The following is a 23,957-nucleotide window of genomic DNA, read 5'->3' as shown; positions in this document are numbered from 1 at the left end:
TAGGTGGAGAAAGAAGTCAGAGTAATATCATGAGAAACAAGGAAGATGCTATTTCAAAAAGCAGGGGATAGTCAGCAGAGTCAAGCTTCAAAGCCGGATCAAGTAATATGAAGATAGGGCAGTATCCATCAATTTTTGTAAAGTAAAACTGTTCGTCTATGTATATAATACTTGTACATGTTAACATTCATAGCTGAGTACTTTGCTTGAATATTAGTGCATTTGTGCTGATAGTTTGTTTAGAATAGAAAGTAAACTAACCAGAACTGTGTGGCTTTGTATAAAGAAATAAAGCCTAGTGTAAATATTTTATATAATTCTTTGTTGATATACTAAAATATTCAATAACAGACACATACTGGGTTTTTCCTCCGAATTATGTTATTTTCACAAACACTAATAATACAAAAAGAAATATGGATAATGAAAAAACATATTCACATCATTGCCCACCCTCCAAAATGTCCATTTCTTTTCTTTTCTTTTTTTTTTTTTTTGAGATGGAATCTCCCTTTGTTGCCCAGACTGGAGTGCAGTAGTGCAATCTCAGCTCACTGCAACCTCCGCCTCCTGGGTTCAAGCAATTCTTCTGCCTCAGCCTCCCGAGTAGTGGGGACTACAGGCATGTACCACCATGCCTGGCTAATTTTTGTATTCTTATTAAAGACGGGGTTTCACCACATTGGCCAGGCTGGTCTCGAACTCCTGACCTCGTGATCCACCTACCTTGGCCTCCAAAAGTGCTGGGATTACAGGCGTGAGCCACTGCGCCCTGCCCAAAACGTCTATTTCTTTTAATACACATATACATACACTATACACACACATATGCAGATGTGATTTTTTTTTTTTTGGAGACACAGTCTCACTCTGTCATCCAGGCTGGAGTGCAGTGGCACGATCTTGGCTCGCTACAGCTTCTGCCTCCTGGGTTCAAGCGATTCTCCTGCCTCATCCTCCTGAGTAGCTGGGATTACAGGCACCTGCCACCATGCCCAGATAATTTTTGTATTTTTAGTAGAGATGGGGTTTTGCCATGTTGGCCAGGCTGGTCTTGAACTCCTGACCTCAGGTGATCCACCTGCCTTTGCCTCCCAAAGTGCTGGGATTACAGGCATGAGCCACCGCGCCCGGCCTGCAGATGTAATTTTGTGTGCTGCTTTTTGAACCTAAGTATGTTACTATATATTCTTTATAACAAACACTTCTCATGTTTGCAGAATATTCTGTGTGTACTATAACATCTCAACAAATTACTTTTTAAATAAAAAGGGGTAAATATACCTCTTCTAATAAAGAAATCTATGGTAGTCATCTTCTGAACCAAGTGGCCCAACAGCATCACCAGTTGTGGAACAACTGGACATATGTGCCTCCCAATGGGATGCTATAATAATTCAGGAGTATTTTTGCAAAAAAAGTTTACCTTGAATCTAATCATAAGGAACAATTAGACAAATCCAGAATATGAGACATTCTGCATAATAACTGGCCTAGACCCTTAAAAAAAGTCAATGTTTTAAAAGAAAAATTTAAAGAAAAAAAGACTAAAAAGACATGACAACCAAATCCAATGCACAAATTGGGTCTTGGATACAAAAAAATTTGAATGTTGACTTTGTACTAGATATTATGGTATTACTGTTAATTTTCTTGGGTGTCATAATACTATATATGTCTATACTATATATGCATAATACTACATAGTTACATAGGAAAATGTCCTTATTCCTAAGGAGATGCACATGAAATATTTAGGGATAAAGCATCATGATATCTGAAACTTATTTTCAAGTAGTTCAGGGAAATTTATGTATATTTGTGTTTATATATATGTGTGTGTATATATATATATAACTATACATATAAACTATGCATATGTATATAAAATTTTATTCATATATATGAATAAAATATGTATGTTCATATACACACTCAACTAAATAAATGTGGCAAAATGTTTATAATTGGTGAATTTATGTAAAGTGTATGTCAGTATTCTTTATAACCATTCTTTAAACCTTTCTGTACATTTGAATATTTTCAAAATAGAGAGTTGGGGAAGCATGTTTTCTGTTTATGTTGGTGACAGTCTAAGCCAGATGTAGTATGACTCAGCCGTATAGTAAGTACACACCACACACACACACACACACACACACAGAGCATTCCAACATTTGGTAACTAGTTCATTGCCATTGTCTATGTACATCAGCTAAACAATTCCAGATGAAAAAGTGTGGGGAAAGTGTAGTGTTCAAGGATTTGTCTGCTCTCAAATGTCTGTGTGCATGTGTCTCTTCCTGGCAGTGTTCCATTTTCCCTCCCACTACTCCCAGTGACCCCAAACTGAACTACTTCCCAACAAGTCACACTTTCCACATGAAGTCTCTGTTGATGCTATTTCTTCAGCCTGAAACACTGTTCCCATTGTTTCACTTGTCAAAATGATACTTCATCTTTAAGGCTTGATTCAAAATCTCCTTCCTCTGTGAAACTCTTTTCTAGACTGCCACCTCTTTCTTACAACTGGAAGCATTCATTCCCTGCTGTGTGGTCCCTATAGCTCTCTTGAAACACATACTTCATTCTTTCTGTAGAGAATGAGTTGGTACATAAGGAACCTCATTATAGTGACTTATGTACCCACTCATATTCCCTAGAGAGAGCAAGTTCTGTTTAATTCTGTTGCATAGGATGAAGTCCAGATTCCTTAGAATAATGTACGAGGTTCTTATGACTTGGTGCTTGCTTCCTTTTGAGCCTTATGTCTTGATATGCCCCTCAATGAACGTGATGCTGGAGCTATAATGAAGCCAATTTTCCACTCGGGACTCCTGGGCCCCTAAGATTCAGGCCCCTTAATTCCATTAGCGATGGAGGAGCAAAGTGCTCCCCAGGATTCCTGTGAATTTCTGGTGCCTCGCATTCTCATGCAACTTGCAATGCTGGTGACTTCCCCAGGCCACCACTCTAGCTGCTTTCCTCTGCACTTCAGCTGACCATAAAATGTAGTCCCTTTTTATGCTTTGGGAAAATAAAAGCAAAACCTCTCTCCGGCAAAAGCATTCATGAGTTTGGCTGACTTATGAGGGAGACCAAGGATGATTTCCATTGCAGTGATGCAACAGCTTTCCTGAAAGGTAATCATCAATCTGCCCTTTGCCCCACTGAGACCGAGTCACTCTATCTTGCTGTTACCTCTTGCCTCCTCGTTTTTAGCTTGTCTTCCCACTCCACTCTTCCTGTCCCTCCCAGGGCTAAAACCTTGGCATCAGAAATCTGTAAAATGTAAATGTCACTTGTTTCAGAGAACACCTCCTAATTTGGAGCATTTATGAACCTCACAGTGCCAAATAGAATATTTACCTTGCTGGCTCTGATATTCTTTAGGTCACTAATCTAAAAAGTTTCTGAGAAAAAAAAAACACACATTAAAAGTGAATCCTGTTGCCTGAAATAGTGTATTTCACTTATTAGGCAGTGAAATTCACTGGCCTCCTGTAACCAGCATGAGGCAATTTTTAGTGGAGGCCTCATCCCTGCCGGCTCGATCTGTTGCTGCTCAGTTACAAAGATGTGTTTACTTACAACAGAAAGGGCTTCTAGTTACTTGTCTAACACATGAGCATGGTGACATCTCTTGCTCCCCGTTTTGCTAATATTTTTGTCATCAGGGTCTGAGGTTGCTAACAAAAATATATTAAAAGTGGGTAATATCTATATTCATCTTGGACTGAAGGATACTATAGGAATATTTTCTGAGTTTTATTTACTTATGCAATTATTACATCGATCTTTTTTTAAACATTTTTTATTGAGACATAATTCACGTACCATAAAACTCACCAATTTAAAGTATACAATTCAGTGGTTTTTAGTATGTTTGTTTGTGGTGGAACTACCACTAGAATCTAATTCCAGAACATTTTCTTCACTCCCAAAAGAAAAGCCCTTCCCATTAGCAGTCGCTCCTTATGCCTGTCCCACCCTGAGCCCGCTCTAGGCAACTGCTAATCTACTTTCTGTTTCTGTATATTTGCCTATTCTGGACTCTTCATACAAATGGAATCAAACAATATGTGGCCTTTTGGGTCTGTCTTCTTTTACTTAGGATGATGTTTTCAAGTTTCATTCATATAGTAGCATGCATCAGTACTACTTTTATTACCAAATAATATTCCATTGTATGGACCTAACATATTTTATTTATCCTTTCATCAACTGATAGGCATTTGGGTTTCCACTTTTTTCTTTTCTTTTTAGTTGACACATAATAATTGTACATATTTGTGGAATGCAGAGTGTTATTTCATTATGTGTAATGATCTAATCATGGTAGTTAGTATCCATTACCTCAAATATTTATCATTTCTTTGTGTTGTGAGCATTAAAGATCCTCTCTTCTAGTTTCTTGAAAATATACAATAAATTATGGTTAACCATATTCACCCCACAGTGTTGCAGAATACCTGAACTCATTCCTCCTATTAAACTATAATTTTGTAATCGTTAACCAACCAATCCCCATCCTCCCTCCCTGCCACTCTTCCCATCCTCTAATTCTCACAATTGTACTCTACTTTTTCTTAGCTCCCACAAGTGAGGACATGTGATATTTATCTTTCTGTGCTTATCTTATTTTGCTTAACATCATGTCCTCCAGGCTCTTCCATGTTGCTGCAAATGACAGGATTTCATTCTTTTTTGTGGCTGAACAGTATGCCATTGTGTATATATACTACATTTTCTTTATCCAGTTGTCTGTTGATGAACATTTGGGTTGATTCTGTATCTTAGCTATTGTGAGTAGTGCTGCAGTGAACATGGGAGGGCAGGTATCCCTTTGACATACTGGGTTCCCTTCCTTTGGGTAAATACCCACTAGTGAGGTTGCCAGATCATATGATAGTTCTGTTTTTAGGGAAATTTCTATGCTGTTTTCCATAATCACTGTATTAATTTATATTTTCACCAACAGTTTATAGGAGTTCTCTTTTCTCTGCATTCTCACCAGCATTGTTATTTTTTGTCTTTTTGATAATAGCCATTCTAACTGGGGTGAGATGACATCTCATTGTGGTTTTGATGTACATTTCCCTGATGATGATTTTTCATATTTGTTGACTATTTGTATGTCTTCTTGAGAGGTCTGGAGGTTCAAGCAGGGGATTGCAGCTACTTGTATACCCTAGACCAATAACCCATCCTCCTCTATCAGGGTTGGCTATCCTCTTTGACCTAGCATGCAGCTTTGGGGAGGAACACACATGGAACAGTGAGGGAAGAAGGGGACACCTGCCTAGACAGCCAGATCAGCCGAATCAACCCTGATGATCAATGGGGTGACAGATATCACAGCTACATCGCCCTCACATATGTCTTCTTTTGAGAAATGTCTGCTTGGTTCCTTTGTTCACTTTTTAATCAGATCATTTGTTTATTTGCTGTTGAGTTGTTTGAGTTCCTTGTATATTCTGGATGTTAGTACTTTGTTGTATAACTAGTTCACACATGTCTTCTCCCATTCTATAGGTTGTCTCTTCACCTTGTTTATTGTTTCCTTTGTTGTGTATAATCTTTTTAGTTTGATATCATCCCATTTGTCTGTTTTTGTTTTTGTTGCCTGTGGTTTTGAAGTCTTAGCTATATAAAATCTTTGCCAAATCAATGCCCTGAAGCATTCCCCCTATGTTTTCTTCTAATAGCTTTATAGTTTCAGGTCTTATGTTTAAGTCTTCAGTCTATTTTGAGTTTATTTTTGTATATGGAGATACAGAGTCTAGTTTCATTCTTCTACATACAGATATCAAGTTCTCCCAGCACCATTTATTGAAGAGCACCATTTGTTGAAGAATGCATGGATTTTATTATAAATAGTGCTGGTATAAACATTCATGTACAAGTCTTTGTAAGCATATGTTTTCACTGCTTTTGGGTATAAACCTAGGAGTAGAATTGCTGGGTCATATTATAACTCTATGTTTAATTTTTGAGGAAATGCCAGACTGTTTTCCAAAGTGGCTGGCTCATTTTACATTTCCACTAGCAGTATATGAGAGTTCCAGTTTGTCCACATCCTCACCAACACATTTTATTATCTGTATTTTAAATTATAGCCATCCTAGTAGGTACGTTGTGGTACGTCATTATGCATTTATCTAATGGCTAATAATGTTGATCAATTCAATTTTTAGTCCATATGTTTTAATGAACAATTACAGTGATGAGACATGGCATTCTGTTTTAATATTTTCATTTTTAATGATTTTGAATAAAGTAGTAAGCATATATGCTGTTATATGTCATATTTAGCAAATGCACTTCATTTACAGCTCATCTTAAAAAATTCTAACGACTACATAAAAGTGAAATCTAAGTGAAAACTTCAGAGATAGTTTCATAGGACAAATTTTCTATAGGATACTAAAACATACTTAGCTATTATTAAGTATAGGGTAAAGGGACAGACTTTGCATCTGTTACTTGATATTTGTGTTCAAACAATTTGGATTCTATTGGGGAATATCTAAACTCTTCCAATTCTTTTAACATGAATAAAATAGCATCCACATCTGGAACCCAGACCACATGTGATGGCTCCACAGGATTTGGTCAGACTTTGTTTTGAAACAGGGAGGCGGAAAACATAATGTGTTCTTAGCAAAAGAATCCACAGTCAACAATAAAATTGAAAGAATGAGGTTGCATAGAAGAAAAAGATATTCCTGAAGAAACTGAAGAAACAAATAAAAACTTATGGCACAGGAATAAATTCAGCATAAAATAAATGCAAATAAAAGTTTTTAAAAAGTTAAAAGAATTCACAGATTTTATTTTGGAGTGGTATGCAATACCATTAAAAGAAATTAGAAATCATAGTTTAAGCAGAGGCTTAAATAAAACACATTTTTCTTAATACAGGCTTTTTTTTTTTTTTATGAGAAGGCCCAATCTGCATTGGGAATTAAAACAAAACAAAACAAACAAACAAAAAAACCAAGATATAATATTTGCATAGCCCATTTTAAATTGTGGTCCAAATATTGTATTTAAGATTGATAAAATATAAACGAATCCTGCAAATAAAATATAAAAAGGACAAATCTATGTGTCATTTCTGGTATTTTCCCTGCCAGCCAGCCCTAGAATCATAGAATGGCGGGGGGTGGGGAGTGGTAGGGGGAACAACCCTGCTCTTGTCCACCTAGTTTAGGAAGTACATTGTATGGGATTACATAAAAGTAATGTGATCCTGATTGAAAAACAGAAGGATGGCATCAATAAGCCACATTAGTCAGTTCGTTATCTGAGTGTTGTGCCAGTAAATTTGGGGAAAAAGTACTGAGAAATGGGACAACACAAGCAGACATAAAAAAAACTAAGGCTGAAAGTGCAATCTCTTTTTTTAAATTAAAAAAATCCAAGGCCTTTAACCTGAAAAAGAAGTGGTCTATGACTGAATGATTATCTGTCTCTAGGCCTTTATATAAAGATCTATTCTCTTCCTCTTCAAGGGATTAATCATTACAAAATGGGCTAAAGATTTTTAGATGTTTTGGTTAGGCATAAATAAAAATATATTAACAAATAGGTTCTTTATCCACATGAAGTGCCTTCAAAATAAATTAGTAAGTTGGATTTGTTTATATTGATTCAGATAACATTTATCTGCAAACAAGTGGCAAGATAATAACCTCCTAAGGAGTTTTCTGACTCTGGGATTCCATAAAAGCTTTTGTAAAACATTAGAGACAACCTGAAAATTTTACTTAATGGCATTGCCTAACCTAAATGGTCTTATGATTTGTTAAGTGTAAAGAAATATGACAGCAGCTAAAACTTTTTAGTTTTCATAAATGGTTTTTTATATTGTCTGTATAAATGGTTATTGGAACTATATATTCCATACTAAATGATAATCACAAAATGATCTTTATATTAAATATTTTTAGGGTTTGAATGTACTTTCCAGACATAAAAAATTGAAGGAACTTTCTGTATCTGAATGTTATAGAATCACTGATGATGGAATTCAGGTAAGATCATTAAGATCATCTGTTAAAGAATTAAGATTGAAATTTTTCAAAAAACTGATTAATTCACTATTTCTTATTTCCATAGGATTTTGGGGAATGGGTGGTGTTTGGTTACATAAGTATGTTTTTTAGTGGTAATTTGTGAGATTTTGGTGCACCCATCACCTAAGCAGTATACACTGTACTCAATTTGTAGTCTTTTATTCCTCACTCTCTTCCCACCTTTTCCCCCAAGTCCCCAAAATCCGTTGCATCATTCATATACCTTTGCATTCTCATAGCTTAACTCCCAATTATGCGTGAGAACATACAATGTTTTGTTTTCCATTCCTGAGTTACTTCACTTAGAATAATGGTCTCCAATTCCATCCAGGTTACTGCAAATGCCATTATTTCATTTTTATGGCTGAATGGTATTCCATACCACAATTTCTTTATCCACTCATTGATTGATGGACATTTGGGTTGGTTCCCCGATTTTGCAATTGCGAATTGTGCTTCCATAAGCATGCCTGTGCAAGTATCTTTTTCATACAATGACTTCTTTTTTTTTTTATTATCTTTCTGTATGTTTATTAACAATGAACATAGAAATTTAGAAATTTAGAACCAGAAGGGAGCTTAGATATCATCTAGTTTAGATCAGAAAACTAAATGAGGCCACTTTTGCTGATATGACTTGGCTAGCTTTCAGGCATCTCACAAGATTCAGATTAAGCATCATCTTTATGACTTCTTTTCCTCTGGGTAGATACCCAGCAGTGGGACTGCTGGATCAAATGGTAGTTCTACTTTTAGCTCTTTAAGGAGTGTCCACACCGTTTTTCATAGTGGCTGTACTAGTTTACATTCCCACCAGTAGTGCAGAAGTGTTCCCTTTTCGCTGCATCCCTGCCAACATCTATTATTTTTTGACTTTTTGATTATGGCCAGTCTTGCAGGAGTAAGATGGTTTTGCATTGTGGTTTTGGTTTACATTTCCCTGATCATTTGTGATGTTGAGCATTTTTTTTTTCATATGTTTGTTAGACATTTGTATAGCTTCTTTTGAGAATTGTCTGTTCATGTCCTTAGCCCACTTTTTGATGGGACTGTTTGTTTTTTTCTTGCTAATTTGTTTGAGTTCATTGTAGATTTTGGATCTCAGTCCTTTGTCAGATGTATAGATTGTGAAGATTTTCTCCCACTCTGTGCATTGTCTGTTTACTCTGCTGATTGTTTCTTTTGCTGTGCAGAAACTTTTTAGTTTAACTAAGTACAACTTGAATAAATTTTGTGGGTCACAGTAGAAAAAACAGAAATGGATTGGAAATGTAACAACGCATATGTGATCTTAGTTGAACCAAGTTCACCTCCAGGCTCTTAGGTCTCCACAGCCAAAGCGATTGAGATTTATTTTCCCATTTTTCCCTGTCTACTCTCTCCCTTCCTCATGTCAGATTCAAAATAAACAGGGATATTTTACATGGAGAGAGATGAACTGCAGTGTGGTAAAAGTCTTCTCATATAAACAAAGTATTCTGGGTATAGAAATGTTACATGATCTAATCATGAAAGTTGGGGGAGTTTGAAAAATTATGTCAGATACTCAACAATTAGGAACTTAAGTTACTCAAACATACTTCCTAACATCTTTTATGGGAATGGAAAGCATGAGATAAGTAATTGGCTAGGATAAATGATTATGTGCTCAATTGATTCTTCAAGAGCTTGCGAGAAAAGTAAAATTCCTAGACCTAATCTTAAGTGATGTGTAGGAAGTCATAAAGTACATATTGTGAGCAAGCCACAGTGTAATTTTTTCATCACTTTAAGCATATCAATATGCTGTTAGAAAAAACCCCAAAGTCATGTGTCATACACGTATTGAACAAGAAGGGAAGCAGTAACCTAGGAATGCAAGTGCTGAAACACATTGGAAGTTCTAGATAAATGTGCTTTGAGAGTTTAAAACCCCAACCACTCATAAAAACCTGAAGCTAAAGTAGGAATAGAAAGAGAGAGAGAAAGAAAAAGAGAGAGAGAAAGAAGAAGAAGGAGAAGGAAGAGGAGGAGAGGAGGAGGAAGAAGAAGAAAAGAAGGAGGAGGAAGAGAGGAAGGAAAGGGAAGAAAGGAAGGGAGGGAGAGAGGAAGGAAAGGGAAGAAAGGAAGGGAGGGAGAGAGGGAGGGAAGGAAGGAAGGAAGGAGGGAGGGAGGAAGGGAGGGAGGGAGAGGGAGGGAGGGAGACAAGAAAGAGAGAAAGAAAAACCTATAAAAGGGTTTATCCCACAAGTAGGAAGATAATGCAATAATAGCTGAGAAGTCCACAGAGCAGGGCAAACCTGAAATTATCTCTGTCAATTTGAAGTAGACTTTCCAAGAAGTTTTAACATGACTAATAGGAGAGTGTTAAAATACCATCCTAACTAGTGGGCTGTAGAGGATTCCAGGTCAAAAGATGCTCTAGACCTCTAGCATTGAATTCTAAATTTCTGGAGCTGAAAGAATCTTAGAAACATCTAAAGCAACTCCCTAATGTTAAGGCAGTAAGAATAAAAAATTACCTCAAAGGCCAAGAGGGCTTAAATGACTGGCCCAAAGTCTTATACCTTCTCAGCAAACTAATTCAGTAACAGTTTTATGGAAATGAAAGGTAGAAATGGAGAACTGCTGTTCTGAATGGTTGTTTGATGGCTTAGTGAGAAAAAATGTTTTCAAATTATTTTTGCTGTTTCTCACTGGGTCTGCTGTTTCTCACTGGGAACAATGTAATCATACTTAAGGGAATCTGCTTTAAGGAGCATTAGTGTCACATAATGTCAATTTCCCCCAATCTTAGACCGGGGATACTAATGTTCTAAGAAGTCCCTAAGAAATCTGCCTGGTAGTATATTTAATAGTGTAGAGTTAAATAAACGAACACAAAACAAATATCCCAGAGAGGACTAGAAACTTCCATATTGGAAAGATTGTAACTCTTTAATAACAAAAAGGGTTACAAATCATTTAGATGTATGTAACCTACTAAGAGAAAAAGTTGAAAGATTCCTCTAAAGTTAAGCCATGATTTACCTGCTGCAATTAACTTAAGGGTTAAACATGCATTTATATAAAGCTTTATCTATGGATATGATATAGTCAGGCTTTCAAAAGATCTTTGACAAGGTGATAGACTAGACAAAACAGTTTAAAATATTAACATTTTTAATACTGGGTTATATTTCTCATATGGTGATCAATTATATTTGACCAATAACTAGAAATCATTTAGAAGTATTGAAACCTACCATGGTGATGACATAGCCTCCTAATATGCATCATTGATTAATTTTTAGATGCTCCTCTCATCCTTGGGATGAAGGATTATTAGGCAAAGTTTGATGTTAAGTATCAGGAGACCAGTGTTTTCTGTCATTCTTTTTTGATTCTATGGGGTCCAGACATTTTTCTTTTCACTCTTTGGAGCCTAAAAATTGTACTATTTTTAGGTGCTCTGAGATTGTAGAAGAAAGCATTTACCCATTTGCTAACTATATGACCATACAGCTGAGTTCTGGCATATGTTTAAAACAATTTAATCTTTTACAAACTGACATGTATTTATTTTCAGTAATCTAAAAGATTAGTCGTTCTACTCAAATTCATGAAAAATAAATTTTTCTTTTTTTTTTCTAACAAAACAAAACAAAACAGGATACATGTGCAGAACATGCAGGTTTGTTCCATAGGTATGCGTGTGTCATGGTGGTTTGCTGCACCTATTGACCTGTACTCTGAGTTCCCTCCCCTCACCCTCAACCCTGAAATTTTTCTTTTTCATCATTTCTCATCCTTCTTTTTCTCCTCCCTGCTTTTGGTAAGTCTGTGTCTGTGTCGTGGCTTTTAACCAGTTTTACCTCTTCCAAGGTTCATACTTCTTGGCATGTGGTAATCTTTCCCCTTGCCTCCTCCAGCCCAATTATTAAGTCCCAAAAGGGAACAGACAAAGCTGGGGGAGGAGAAACTGACTTACAAACTAATTTCACAATTCCTTACCTAGATTTAAAAAGAGAGGGAAAGAGAATAAAATAAAGTGAGTAAATTGAGATGTTTAGATTATCTGCACTTTATCAAGAATGCTCTCTCGTTACTTAGAAAAGGTAACTATAGGAGAGATTCTGTTTTTAGCACAAGACATTGAAAACTTACACACGACATAATTCGCTTAATGAGAAAAATGAATAAATTTTTTACCCTGGTTAGGTTTTGCAAGAGTTGTGAACATAATAAGAATAAAAAATTACCTCATTTTAGTGTTTAGTGGAAACCACAGCACATGCAGAGTCAGTGTCTGGAGACTCAGATGTATTGACTTTTAGGATCTGGCTTTAATTACCGTCTCCAACGTTAGTTCTTTTCTGAGAACAACAGACATTCAATGATTATGTTACACTAAAATTATTTGGTGCTCTTGAAAGGCATTTTAGAGAAGCTGTTTGATGCAGCTGTAACTGAGCATTTCTTAAGAAATCGTTTTCTTGAGGATTTTATGAGGTCAGTTAAATAACAGACGGCCAAGTATGGCAAAGAAATTGGCTTAAATGCAGTGTTACAGTTCAGACATATTAGAAGTTCCATCTTAATAAGTTGTTTTGATAGAACCAATGGAATAAATCCAATTATTTACTCTGGTTGCTTTTTTTTGAGACAGAGTTTCGCTCTTGTTGCCCAAGCTGGAGTGCAATGGCACGATCTCGACTCACTGCAACCTCCGCCTCCTGGGTTCAAGTGATTCCCCTGCCTCAGTCTCCCGAGTAGCTGGGATTACAGGCATGCACCACTATGCCTGGCTAATTTTTGTATTTTTAGTAGAAATGGGATTTCACCATGTTGGCCAGACTGGTCTCGAACTCCTGACCTCAGCTGATCCACCTGCCTCAGCCTCCCAAACTGCTGGAATTATGGGTGTGAGGCGCCGCGCCTGGCCTCTGGTTGCTTTTTATACTCTTAATCTAGTTTGCATTTCTCATTCCTCTTTCCTAGAATGAAGCATAATATAAATACATTTATATAACATCCATACACACGAATGTGTATTTTTTTATGCAGATTATCTCTAAATGAAAATCTTGCAGCTAGACAAAAATTTCTAATTATTTCAGTGTTAGTAGGTTGAGGTAGTTGATTAAGAAATGTCATTAGCGGCCAGGTGCTAATGTCATTAGCAGGAGAAGATAAGGTTTCATTAGGATGCACCAGAAGGACTGGCAGGTGTGTATGCAGTGAAAGTGTGCATATATGTGTGTTTACATGCAAATATATGTAAAGGTACATCTATGTCTAGTATATGTAGGTAAATTAAATATATGTATACACCTTGGTATATATTAGATCATATACATATGTCAATGTGTATATGTATTTATTACACCCAAATTGTGTATAGAGAGATGCTATATGATTATACATTTCTAGGTTAAAACCAATAGATGATGGTCAGTATTCAAAGCAGATAATAAAAATTGGTTTGTTGGTCGGGTGCAGTGGTTCACACCTGTAATCTCAGCACTTTGGGAGGCCGAGGTGGGTGGGTTACCTGAGGCCGGGAGTTCGAGACCAGCCTGCCCAACATGGTAAAACCCTGTCTCTACTAAAAATACAAAAAAATTAGCCAGGCATAGTGGCGCACACCTCTAGTCCCAGCTGCTCCGGAGGCTGAGACAGGAGAATCACTTGAACCCGGGAGGCGGAGGTTGCAGTGAGCCGAGATTGCACCACTGCACTCCAGCCTGGGTGACAGAGAGAGACTCCATCTCAAAAAAAAGAAAAAAAAGAAAAAAAGATTGGGTGTTAAAGAATTACCTTTTTGTCTACATTGTATTTTAAAAATTAATCATCCATTTAAATGACAAAGCTCTTTTTCCTGTGGAAGTGTGTGGATTAGCTCTCTGATAGCAAAAGTAATAATATAATTTAGGGAATGTGGGACTAGCTGTCAAGAGTCCTAATTTTTATTCCAATTTTGCCTCTTACATGGCCACATTTTCTTAAGCAATTCACTTAGCCCACAACAATTCATTCCCCTACAGTGACTACAATTGTGAAGCAGACAGGAGCTTGCACCCTAGAGCAGGGGTAGGCTTTTTTTTTTTCTGTAAAGTTTTGAAGGGTCAGGTAGTTTCTGTTTTAGGCTTTGCAGGCCCTACAGTCTCTGTCGCAACTTCCCAACTTTGCCATTGAGCATAGAAACAGCCATAGACAATATGTAAATAAATGAGAGTTGCTGTATTCCAATCAAATTTTATTTATGGACACTGAAAATTTGAATTTCTTATCATTTTCACATATGATGAAATATTATTCTTCTTTTGCTATTTTTTCAACCATTCAAAATATATAAATACCATTCTTAGAGTGTAGGCCATACAGAAGAACTACAGGTTAGCTGGGCAGGCGGACAGCCACCGTCAGTGAGCATTGAGCCTGTGGCTGTCATAAGCAAATGCTCTTTGTGCTGTCTACCCTGCAGCCTGGTGGGCTGGCTGTGCTCGCATAGGTGGCCTGTGGCTGTCCCAAAGTTCAGGCACTTTAGCCATGTCCATTAAGCTTAGGAACGATTCTTAAGCTTCCTTAGTACAACACTGGGATATTATTTGCAATTAGCAAATTGGAAAGAGCTTAGATGATTAATTAGGCTACTCCATACCTTCATGTAAGATCATGCTCAAACCATCTCATTTCAGATTTTTTTTTTTGAGACAGAGTCTTGCTCTGTTGCCCAGGCTTGTATGCAGTGGCACGGTCTTAGCTCACTGCAACCTCCTTCTTCCAGGCTCAGACGATTCTCCCACCTCAGTCTTCCGAGTAGCTGGGATTACAGGCATGTACCATCATCCTCAGCTCATTTTTGTATTTTTAGTAGAGATGGTGTTTCACCATGTTGGCCGAGGCTGGTCTTGAACTCCTGACCTCAGGTGATCTGCCCGCCTCAGCCTCCCAAAGTGCCAGTATTATAGGCGTCAGCCACCATGCCCAGCCTCAGATTAATTTTGTGAAAATGTGACCATCTTGCTCAGTGATTGAACACAAAACATTTTGGATTAGACTTTCCATGTAGAGGACATGGATAATCTGTTTGTTTTTTGAAAACAGAAATCATTATAATTTTTTTTTAAATGATGAGGCTAGGTTTAGTGGGTTAGGCAGATATATAAGCAGAAAAATTCAATACTATGTGGTGGTTGTCAGCTAATATCAATTTAGCCCTTACTACATGTCAGGCACTGTTGTATTTTCCATGTATTAATTTTCTACTTTATGAGGTAGGCAATACTTTTAATTCCATTTTACAAACTGGAGGTTCCAAGAGGTTAAAAACTTCTCCCAAGTCATGAAACAAGTAAGTACATGAGCTAGTGTATAAAATGTCTAATTCCAAAAGGATGCTTTTAGTCATAATGCTGTGATAAAGGTATGTAGGAGGCTATGGGAGGATTCAGGCGAGGTACCTAATCCAGCGTGGGAATGCCAGGGAAGTTTATCTGTCAGAAAAATCACTTTAACAAGGAATGTGGAAGTTAGATTGAAGAGCAGAAGGGGAAAAGGAGAGTGAAGGTAGGAACATAAGAGGTTTTTGTTATAGTCCAGGGGAGACAGGATAGCAACCTGAACAAGGGAAGTAACAGGGAGGCTGGGGAGAAGGAAATGGATTAGAGAACATTTAGATAGCAAAATCCATGAAACTGTTGATAGTTCAGATGAGGGATGAGTGGGAAGATGTAGTTAAAGATGATGTCCATGCATCTGACTTGGCTGCCAGGAATGTTGGAGGTGTCCCCACTTTCAAGCCCTATGAACTACCAAGATCTATTCAGTATTTTGGCACTGACTGTTGTCAAAATTTCTCTTCTTGTGAGTGTGTGATTTATAGGAAATATATATATTTTGGTCTTTGTCCACAGTCCTGGCACAGAGCTCCTTAAAGGGCTTGTAACTTTCTGAGCAATAGGGGTAATAGGTATCTTTTGTTCTAATATTTGGTCTTTGACCATGGTTCCTAATGCAGAACTCCTAATTCCTTGGAGTTTCCTAGGTGTATCTTCTGTTCTAATGAGGTGACTCTTGATGAGTTCTTGGTTGGGGGCTGGTCATGAGAAAGGCCAGGCCACGATTAGAATCTTGGAACTTTCTGCTCCGTTCTCCATCCTTTGGAAAGGGGAGAGGGGCTGGAGATTGAGCTAATAATTGATGGTGTCTACATGACGAAGCCCCCATAAAAATCCCTGAACTACAGGGTTTAGAGTACTTCCAGGTTGGCGAACACATCCATATGCCAGGAGAGGAGTGCACTCCAACTCTGTGGGAACAGAAGTTCCTGCACTCAGGACCTCTACACCTAGCCCTATGTACCTTTTCATCTGGCTGTTCATTGGTATCCTTTATTATATAATAAGCTGGTAAACATGTTTCCCTGAATTATTTGAGTTGTCCTAGCAAATTATCAAGCCCAAGGAGGTAGTTATGGGAACCCTAATATATAGCTGGTTCATCAGAAGTCCAAGTGACAACCTGGGACTTGCGATTGGCATCTGACATCTACTGGGATTGAGCTCTTAACCTATGGGGTCTGTGCTAACTCCAGTTAATGTCAGAATTGAATTAAATTGTAGAATATCCAGTTGGTGTCACAGAATTGGTCAGTGTGTAGAAAAACCCACACATCTGGTATCAGAAGTGAAGTGTTCTGGAAGTATTGAGAGTGGTGTGACTATAGAGAAAAAAACAGTTTTTTTAATACGGCGTGATTTTGTCTGTGTTTCCTCTAAGCTCTCTTCACCCCTCCACTCTTACGACAGTCTTTTCGGCATTCTCTCTCCCACTCTATCTCTAGGTTTGTGGCAGCCGCAGGCAGGCTAAGGGAGCTCTGTTTGAATTTGTTTTTACTCTACCTACAAGTAATTTGAAGGCTGTATTGTTCTGTTAGTTCTAGTAATGATGAATGTACGGGTCCTGTGCAGTTTTATTTCTTTTCTCTTTATATTTTCTGGTTTGGAGGGGAGGCGAAGATTCAGACTTAGATAATCGTCATTGTTCTCCAAACCCAAACATAGTTCCCTCTTATCTTTTATTAACTATAAAAGATAATTAATAAATGACTCTGAAATTATTATGAAAAAGTATCTCTAACAGAGACAGTTCGTCTGCTTTTTAAAGCCCTGAAACCAGAATGCAGTGGGTAGTATTTATAATTACACAAAAGAAGGAAGTCTGTGGTAGTGGTTCAGCCTCATCTGCTCTCTTGTCTTTTCTGCCTGGTTTGTGGCTTATATTCTTCACAAGCTCGTTTACTAATATCTTGCAGATGGCACTACTGATGAATTTTAAGGGTGTAACCTAGGTCAGCACCCTGTTGTCTGATGATCACTTAGGTATCTGACTTCGGCTTATGGAATATAAACAGCAGTAGAGATACTAGAACCTCCACTTCTCTCATTGTCCTCTTCAGGCCCCATCTTTTCTGAGACCCTCAATCTTGCTTTAGCTGCTTCACATTGGATTTTTAAATTTTTATTATTTTATTTTTTTTATTAAGATGGAGTCTCGCTCTGTCACCCAGGCTGGAGTGCAGTGGTGCGATCTTGGCTCATTGCAACCTCCGCCGCCTGGGTTCAAGTGATTCTCCTGTCTCAACCTCTGGAGTAGCTGGGATTAAAGGTGCCCATGACCATGTCTGACTAATTTTTTGTATTTTTAGTAGAGACGAGTTTCACCACGTTGGCCAGGCTGATCTCAGTGATCCACCCACCTTGGCCTCCTGACATGAGCTCAGACATGAGCCACCGTACCCAGCCTTTCTTTGAAAGCTGTGGCAGGTTTTTTTGTGTTTTTTGTTTTTGTTTTTGAGGTGGAGTTTTGCTCTTTTTGCCTAGTCTGGAGTGGTGTGATGTTGGCTCACTGCAACCTCTGCCTACTGGGTTCAAGTGATTCTGCTGCTTCAGCTTCCCAAGTAACTGGGATTACAGGCATGTGCCACCATGCCCAGGTAATTTTGTATTTTTAGTAGAGACAGGGTTTCAGCATGTTGGTCAGGCTGGTCTTGAACTCCTGACCGCAGGTGATCCGCCCATCTCAGCCTCCCAAAGTGCTGGGATTACAGGCGTGAGCCACCATGCCCGGCCTACTACTTGAAATAACATACTCCTTTTCTCCCTTAATCTTCATAACCTTTTATGATACATTCTCTTAGATTATAAACTTTTGATTTTTAAAATTTGCCCTTTGGTAACATTTATCTTGATTTACAAATAGAAAAGGAGGTAGAGGAGGAGGGATTCGGAATAAGGGACTGGGAAGGGCGGCAGCCATGTGGCACAATCATAAGCTACTTCCTAGTCAGGAGAACAACAGAGCAAGAGTCATTGCTGTTCATTTGACTTTTGGTCTGACCCAGGAATGTTCAGTAAGTTGAGTGGCTCCAGGCATAGTCTAAGTGGAAACTGAGGGTTCAGAGTTCTTGTACTCTGGACTATCTGTGCTACAGAACTGAAACCCCTAGAATTTGTATGGAACATCTACAAGGATACTCAGGTCAGAAAGGCCCAGGAGTACCTACCTCATTCAGCAACAGTCCAGTCAAAATCTTCCTCCCCGACAATGGCTTATGACCAGCCTGTTCTAGACATTCCTCTCTGGAGTGTAAGAAGGGTTGAGTTCATGTGCTCTAACAGCAAGAACTGGATTATTCTCCAGTGACTCTCTTCTGATCTTAAATACTTACTTTGAATCACTAAACCTTCTAACTAGTTACAAATGTTGTTTGTGCAAGATTCTCATCAATCATTCTCATCAGTTGATAGACTCCACCCCCTGGTGCTCAACCAAAGTCGATTTTGGTAGCCTTTGACACATACTGACTTGTAATGCCAAAGATGGATTAGATGTGTTGGCTCCATGTAGCAACAATTTTTTTTAAAGAACTCAACATTGATTTCTATTTGTTTTCCAGGATTAAGTCATTCAGTAATTATCAAGGCATGAGATTTCAATAACTCCACCTCTTCTCTAGGGTTACAAGTTGTGTTTATGGTTTGCAACAGAAGCAAGGGAGGACTCCTTTCCAAAATGACTTTAATCATTGGCCTTTGTTGCAGCAGAAGCTCTGAAATCTCTTGTATGGGGAGGTGGAACGTCCGGACATTTGGATCTTTTGTCTGTTGACCATATTGCTTGGCAAAGTCTCTCTTCTCATCCAATACTCTAGGTTATGATTAGGAAATAATTGACGAAACTGTCTATGATAGAGATTCCAGAGGGTCTCTGGTTTAGAAGTGTTTTACAGGGTATTGGGAGAGGAAACTAAGGAATTCCTCTGGTAGAATGAAGGGTAGTGGGGATATCTGGTAGCTTGGTGGAGAAAGCAACCCCCTACAAAACCTGGAATAATTAAGAGTTTTACCATGGAAATCTGTGCTGCTTGGCTATCCATGCCAAGGATAGTTTCCTAAACTTTATAATAGAACAACATACCCCTGGAGACCCAAGACACCTGGAATCAACTGGGAGTCACAGATAAACTCTTGCCAAGATACCCAGGCATTATTCTTTGTTCAAAGCCTGTGAGCAAAAGAAATAAACAGTATTCTCTGTGGCTCCTGACACTAGTGTGTTTCTAATTGTGGGGGCAGTTCAAAAGAATTAGAAATTTGCTAGACTTCAAAGGATGTGGGATTTGACAGTTTGTCAGTTTCCCATTGTCTGTAAGTTTCCAAGGGATACTGGAGTCATGGGTACTATGTTTTCTTGGCCGAAAAACAGCTGAAGCTGAGAACACCCCACACCAGTCCTGGCTTCTTGCCCACTCCCATTGGGGAAGAACCACTCTCAGACAAATGAAGCATTGCTGAACTTGCTAAATGAATGTGCACATCTGTTCTTTTCATGTTGCACATCCACAGAACAGAACTAAAAGAGAATATGTTAAAAGGAAGATAATCCATAGGAGCCCTCTCCCACTCTTTAAGCTGCCCCTGGAACATTAGTTTATTCTTTGTAAGATGAAACTTGCCAAAAGTTAAAAAAAAAAAAACAAAAAACTGTCAGATTGTCTGAAGGCAAAAATAAAAAAACAGGGAAAATAAACATCAGAATGTTTGCTTCTTTTGTTTTTTAAACCTATGTTTAGGTTTTTGATGTTTTTGATCCCTCTTCTATGTGACACAACTAGGCTTTGCTCACTGTGCCTTGCCTGACATAAACCAAGGGCCTGTGGCATGTCTCACAGGAGCTATGATTTCTCCATGTTATAATTTGTAATAACCCTCCCTATAAATTCCAGTTAAATTTTGTTCATTATATTTCCTCATCCTAAAGCCCTTATCACATACATCACAGATAGGATCGTTCCAGGATCTCTCTGGTTCACAGACAAAAGCCAGGGTCCATGTCTTCCAAGTGCTTTTGGAATAACATTTTCTTTTAATCTTCTAATAGGCCTATGAGATAGGTAGACAGTTATTTTCTTTCTCCTCTTATATATGAAGAAACTTGAGGTTACATGACTTGTTCCTGGTCACATAGATACAATTTCAGATTCCAGGCTCTCTTTTTTTCCACTAGACTGGTAGCCTCCCTTGATTAGATCACCTCTTATTCTATTATGTCTGCAAATGGGAGGTGAAAGCAGTACTGATAATAGTTCATGAACTCATTATTTCTTAGAGATCCTTAAATGGAAGAGGTCATAGAATGGTGTGACTGTCCTTACAGTAAACATTATGAGTTGTCATTTTCTTGGGAAAGACTAAGAACAAGAAGTGAGGTGGCTGGCTATGCAAATAGACACCCATCAACTCTTTCAGGCTGATTATTTTAGCTTAAGGAATTCCCCTGCCTTTCTTGCCCCACAGAGGACCCTGGACTAGTGCCAGGTAATTGGGCCACTAGGCACCCCTTTTTGAAATAAACTTAGAGAAATGGAAAAAGTGTGGGTTATGCCACAGGCAACAAGAAAAATATCTGATTGCCATTTGGGTAATTCAATCCTGGTTCATTTTTATTTTGGAGAGAAAATCTAAAACTGAAGCTGTTCTAAAATTTTTCTCAACAAATTCTAGTTACCAAATACAATTCAAAGATATTTTGTTTTGGTCTTTTCCTGGTCATCTTTCCTTTTGCTTTTCCCAACATACATTCTCTTTCACTGCTTACACTTTCTGTTCTTTACTTTCTTCCAATTTGCCTTCTTTTTATGCATCTGTCACATTTTATATGTTAAAAATAATTCCTTTATTTTTACAAAATGCTCAGGATCTGTGCAGCCAGTAAGCCATCAAGATTTACTGGCAACCAAAGGTGTGCTGTTGGGTAGGCGTCTCCAGAGGAAGCATGTACTCCAGCAAATGAACAACACAATTTTTTTGGTGTGACAAGAAAATATTAAAAGTTCTAGAAATGTCAGATTTATTTTTTATCTCATACATTCTATTTTATATGTTTAAATATATAATATATATTTGAATAGTTTTATGCCTATATAATTTACAAAGTACATTAATATACATTTACTGAAAGTGTATGCTCAAAATATTTTTACTATGCCAGGCACAGTGGCTCACACGTGTAATCCCAGCACTTTGGGAGGCTGAGGCGGGCGGATCCCTGAGGTCAGGAGTTCAAGACCAGCCTGCCAACATGGTGAAACCCCGTCTCTACTTAAAAATACAAAAATTAGCTGGGTGTCGTGGCAGACACCTGTAATCCCAGCTAGAGGCTGAGGCACGAGAATCTCTTGAACCCGGGAGGTGGAGGTTGCAATGAGCCGAGATCATGCCACTGTGAAGGGGGCCAGCCCCTCCACACCTGTGGGTATTTCTCGTCAGGTGGGATGAGAGACTGAGAAAAGAAATAAGACACAGGGACAAAGTATAGAGAAAGAACAGTGGGCCCAGGGGACCAGCGCTCAGCATATGGAGGACCTGCACTGGCACTGGTCTCTGAGTTCCCTCATTATATATTGATCACCATTTTCACTATCTCAGCAAGAGGAATGCGGTAGTAGAGCAGGGTGATAGTGGGGAGAAGTTCAGCAAGAAAACGTGAGCAAAGGAATCTGTATCACAATTAAGTTCAAGGGTAGGTACTATACCTGGATGTGCACGTAAGCCAGATTTTTGCTTCTCTCCACCCAAACATCTCAGTGGAGTTAAGAATAACAAAGCAGCATTGCTGCCAACATGTCTCGCCTCCCGCCACAGGGCGGTTTTTCTCCTGTCTCAGAATTGAACAAATATACAATCAGGTTTTATACCGAGACATGCTGTTCCCAGGGGCAGGCAGGAGACAGAGGACTTCTTATCTCAACTGCAAGAGGCCTTCCTCTTTTACTAATCCTCCTCAGCACAGACCCTTCACGGGTGTCGGGCTGGGGGATGGTCAGGTCTTTGCCATCCCACGAGGCCATATTTCAGACTATCACATGAGGAGAAACCTTGGACAATACCCGGCTTTCCAGGGCAGAGGTCCCTGCGGCTTTCCGCAGTGCATTGTGCCCCTGGTTTATTGAGACTGCAGAATGGTGATGACTTTTACCAAGCATACTGCCTGTAAACATTTTGTTAACAAGGCACGTCCTGCACAACCCTAGATCCCTTAAACCTTGATTCCATACAACACATGTTTCTGTGAGCTCAAGGTTGGGGCTAAAGTTACAGATTAATAGCATCTCAGGGCAAAGCAATTGTTCAGGGTACAGGTCAAAATGAAGTTTCTTATGTCTTCCCTTTCTACATAGACACAGTAACAGTCTGATCTCTCTGTTTCCTACACCACTGCACTCCAGCCTGGGTGACAGAGTGACACTCTGTCTCAAAAAAAAAAATTTTTTTTTTTTACTATGGTGTTCATGATTTAAAAAGTTTGGCAATCAGAGCCACAGAGAAGCAGTGCATACAAATAATAATACTAGCTGCTATCTACTGACTGCTAACTATGTGCAAGGTACTGTTCAACTGCTTTATTCATATTAACTCATTTAATCTCCCCAACAACTCTATGAAGTAGGTGCTACTCCTCATATTAAGCTACTACTGTGTTATTCCCACGCCACTGATGAGAATATTAAGGGGTAAGAGAGGTTGAGTAACTTATCTAGAGACACAAAACATCTCATGGAAGGATTTGAACTCAAGCCAGCGGGCCCCCAGACTGTTCTCTTAACCAACTCTGTATGCTGCCTCTGGCAGTTACTGAACTGAGTGAGAAGAAGGACTGGGCTTAGTATTCTGAGGGCCATCTGTGGAAGCTCATTCTCCTCACTCCTGTGCTGAGAAGCATTCTTCATTCATTTTGGATACTCTCTCATCTTGAATTAATTCTGTATGCCAGATGTTGGCAAAGATAAATTAGACATGGATTCTACCCTCAAGAAGCTACAGTCAATGCAGAAGATAAGACACATATATGAATAACTATAATACAAGTAGAAAGTAAGAAAGTTGCCTGGGCATAGTGGCTCATGCCTGTAATCCCAACGTTTTGGGAAGCCAAGGAGGAAGGATCACTTGATGCCAGGAGTTCGAGATTAACCTGGGCAACATAGCGAGACCCTGTCTCTATAAAAATTAAAAAATGAGCCAGGCATGGTAGCATGCACATATGTGGAAGGCTGAGGTAGAAGGATCATTCAAGCCCAGGAATTTGAGGCTACAGTGAGCTATGATCATGCTGCTATGCTCCAGCCTGGGCAACAGAGCAGGACTCTGTCAAAAAAGAAAGAAAAGCTTATAAGAATTTGAAAGCACATCTCTTCCACAGAGAAGAATTGGGGAAGACTGTAGAATAAATCACATTTGAGCTGGTTTGAAGCCAAAGTTTATCCCTCAAATCACCATCTAATTTTGTAACAAATTTCATCATGAAAGTGTCTTTGGAAATATTTGTTTTGGTCCTTGGCCTTATCCCCCT

General features: G+C 38.6%; 1 protein-coding gene across 13 annotated transcripts in view; it reads left to right on the top strand.

The window, feature by feature from the left end:
- The window catches only part of FBXL13 (F-box and leucine rich repeat protein 13), a 304,728-nt gene that overhangs the window by 232,894 nt on the left and 47,877 nt on the right, over positions 1–23,957 (top strand). For all 13 annotated transcript variants that reach the window (XR_009209023.1, XR_009209022.1, XR_009209020.1 and 10 more), the window contains one exon: positions 7,956–8,039. Coding sequence is in view for 3 of the 13 variants with exons in the window: in XM_058425448.1 (XP_058281431.1) it covers positions 7,956–8,039 (84 nt within the window). In the remaining 10 variants the exon portion in view is untranslated. The remainder of the gene's footprint in view (positions 1–7,955; positions 8,040–23,957) is intronic.

This window comes from Hylobates moloch, unplaced genomic scaffold (assembly GCF_009828535.3).
Source record: "Hylobates moloch isolate HMO894 unplaced genomic scaffold, HMol_V3 SCAFFOLD_1, whole genome shotgun sequence".
Lineage (NCBI taxonomy): Eukaryota > Metazoa > Chordata > Mammalia > Primates > Hylobatidae > Hylobates > Hylobates moloch.
The sequence above is the reverse complement of the archived record's forward strand: the minus strand, read 5'-3'. Positions and strand labels throughout refer to the sequence as shown.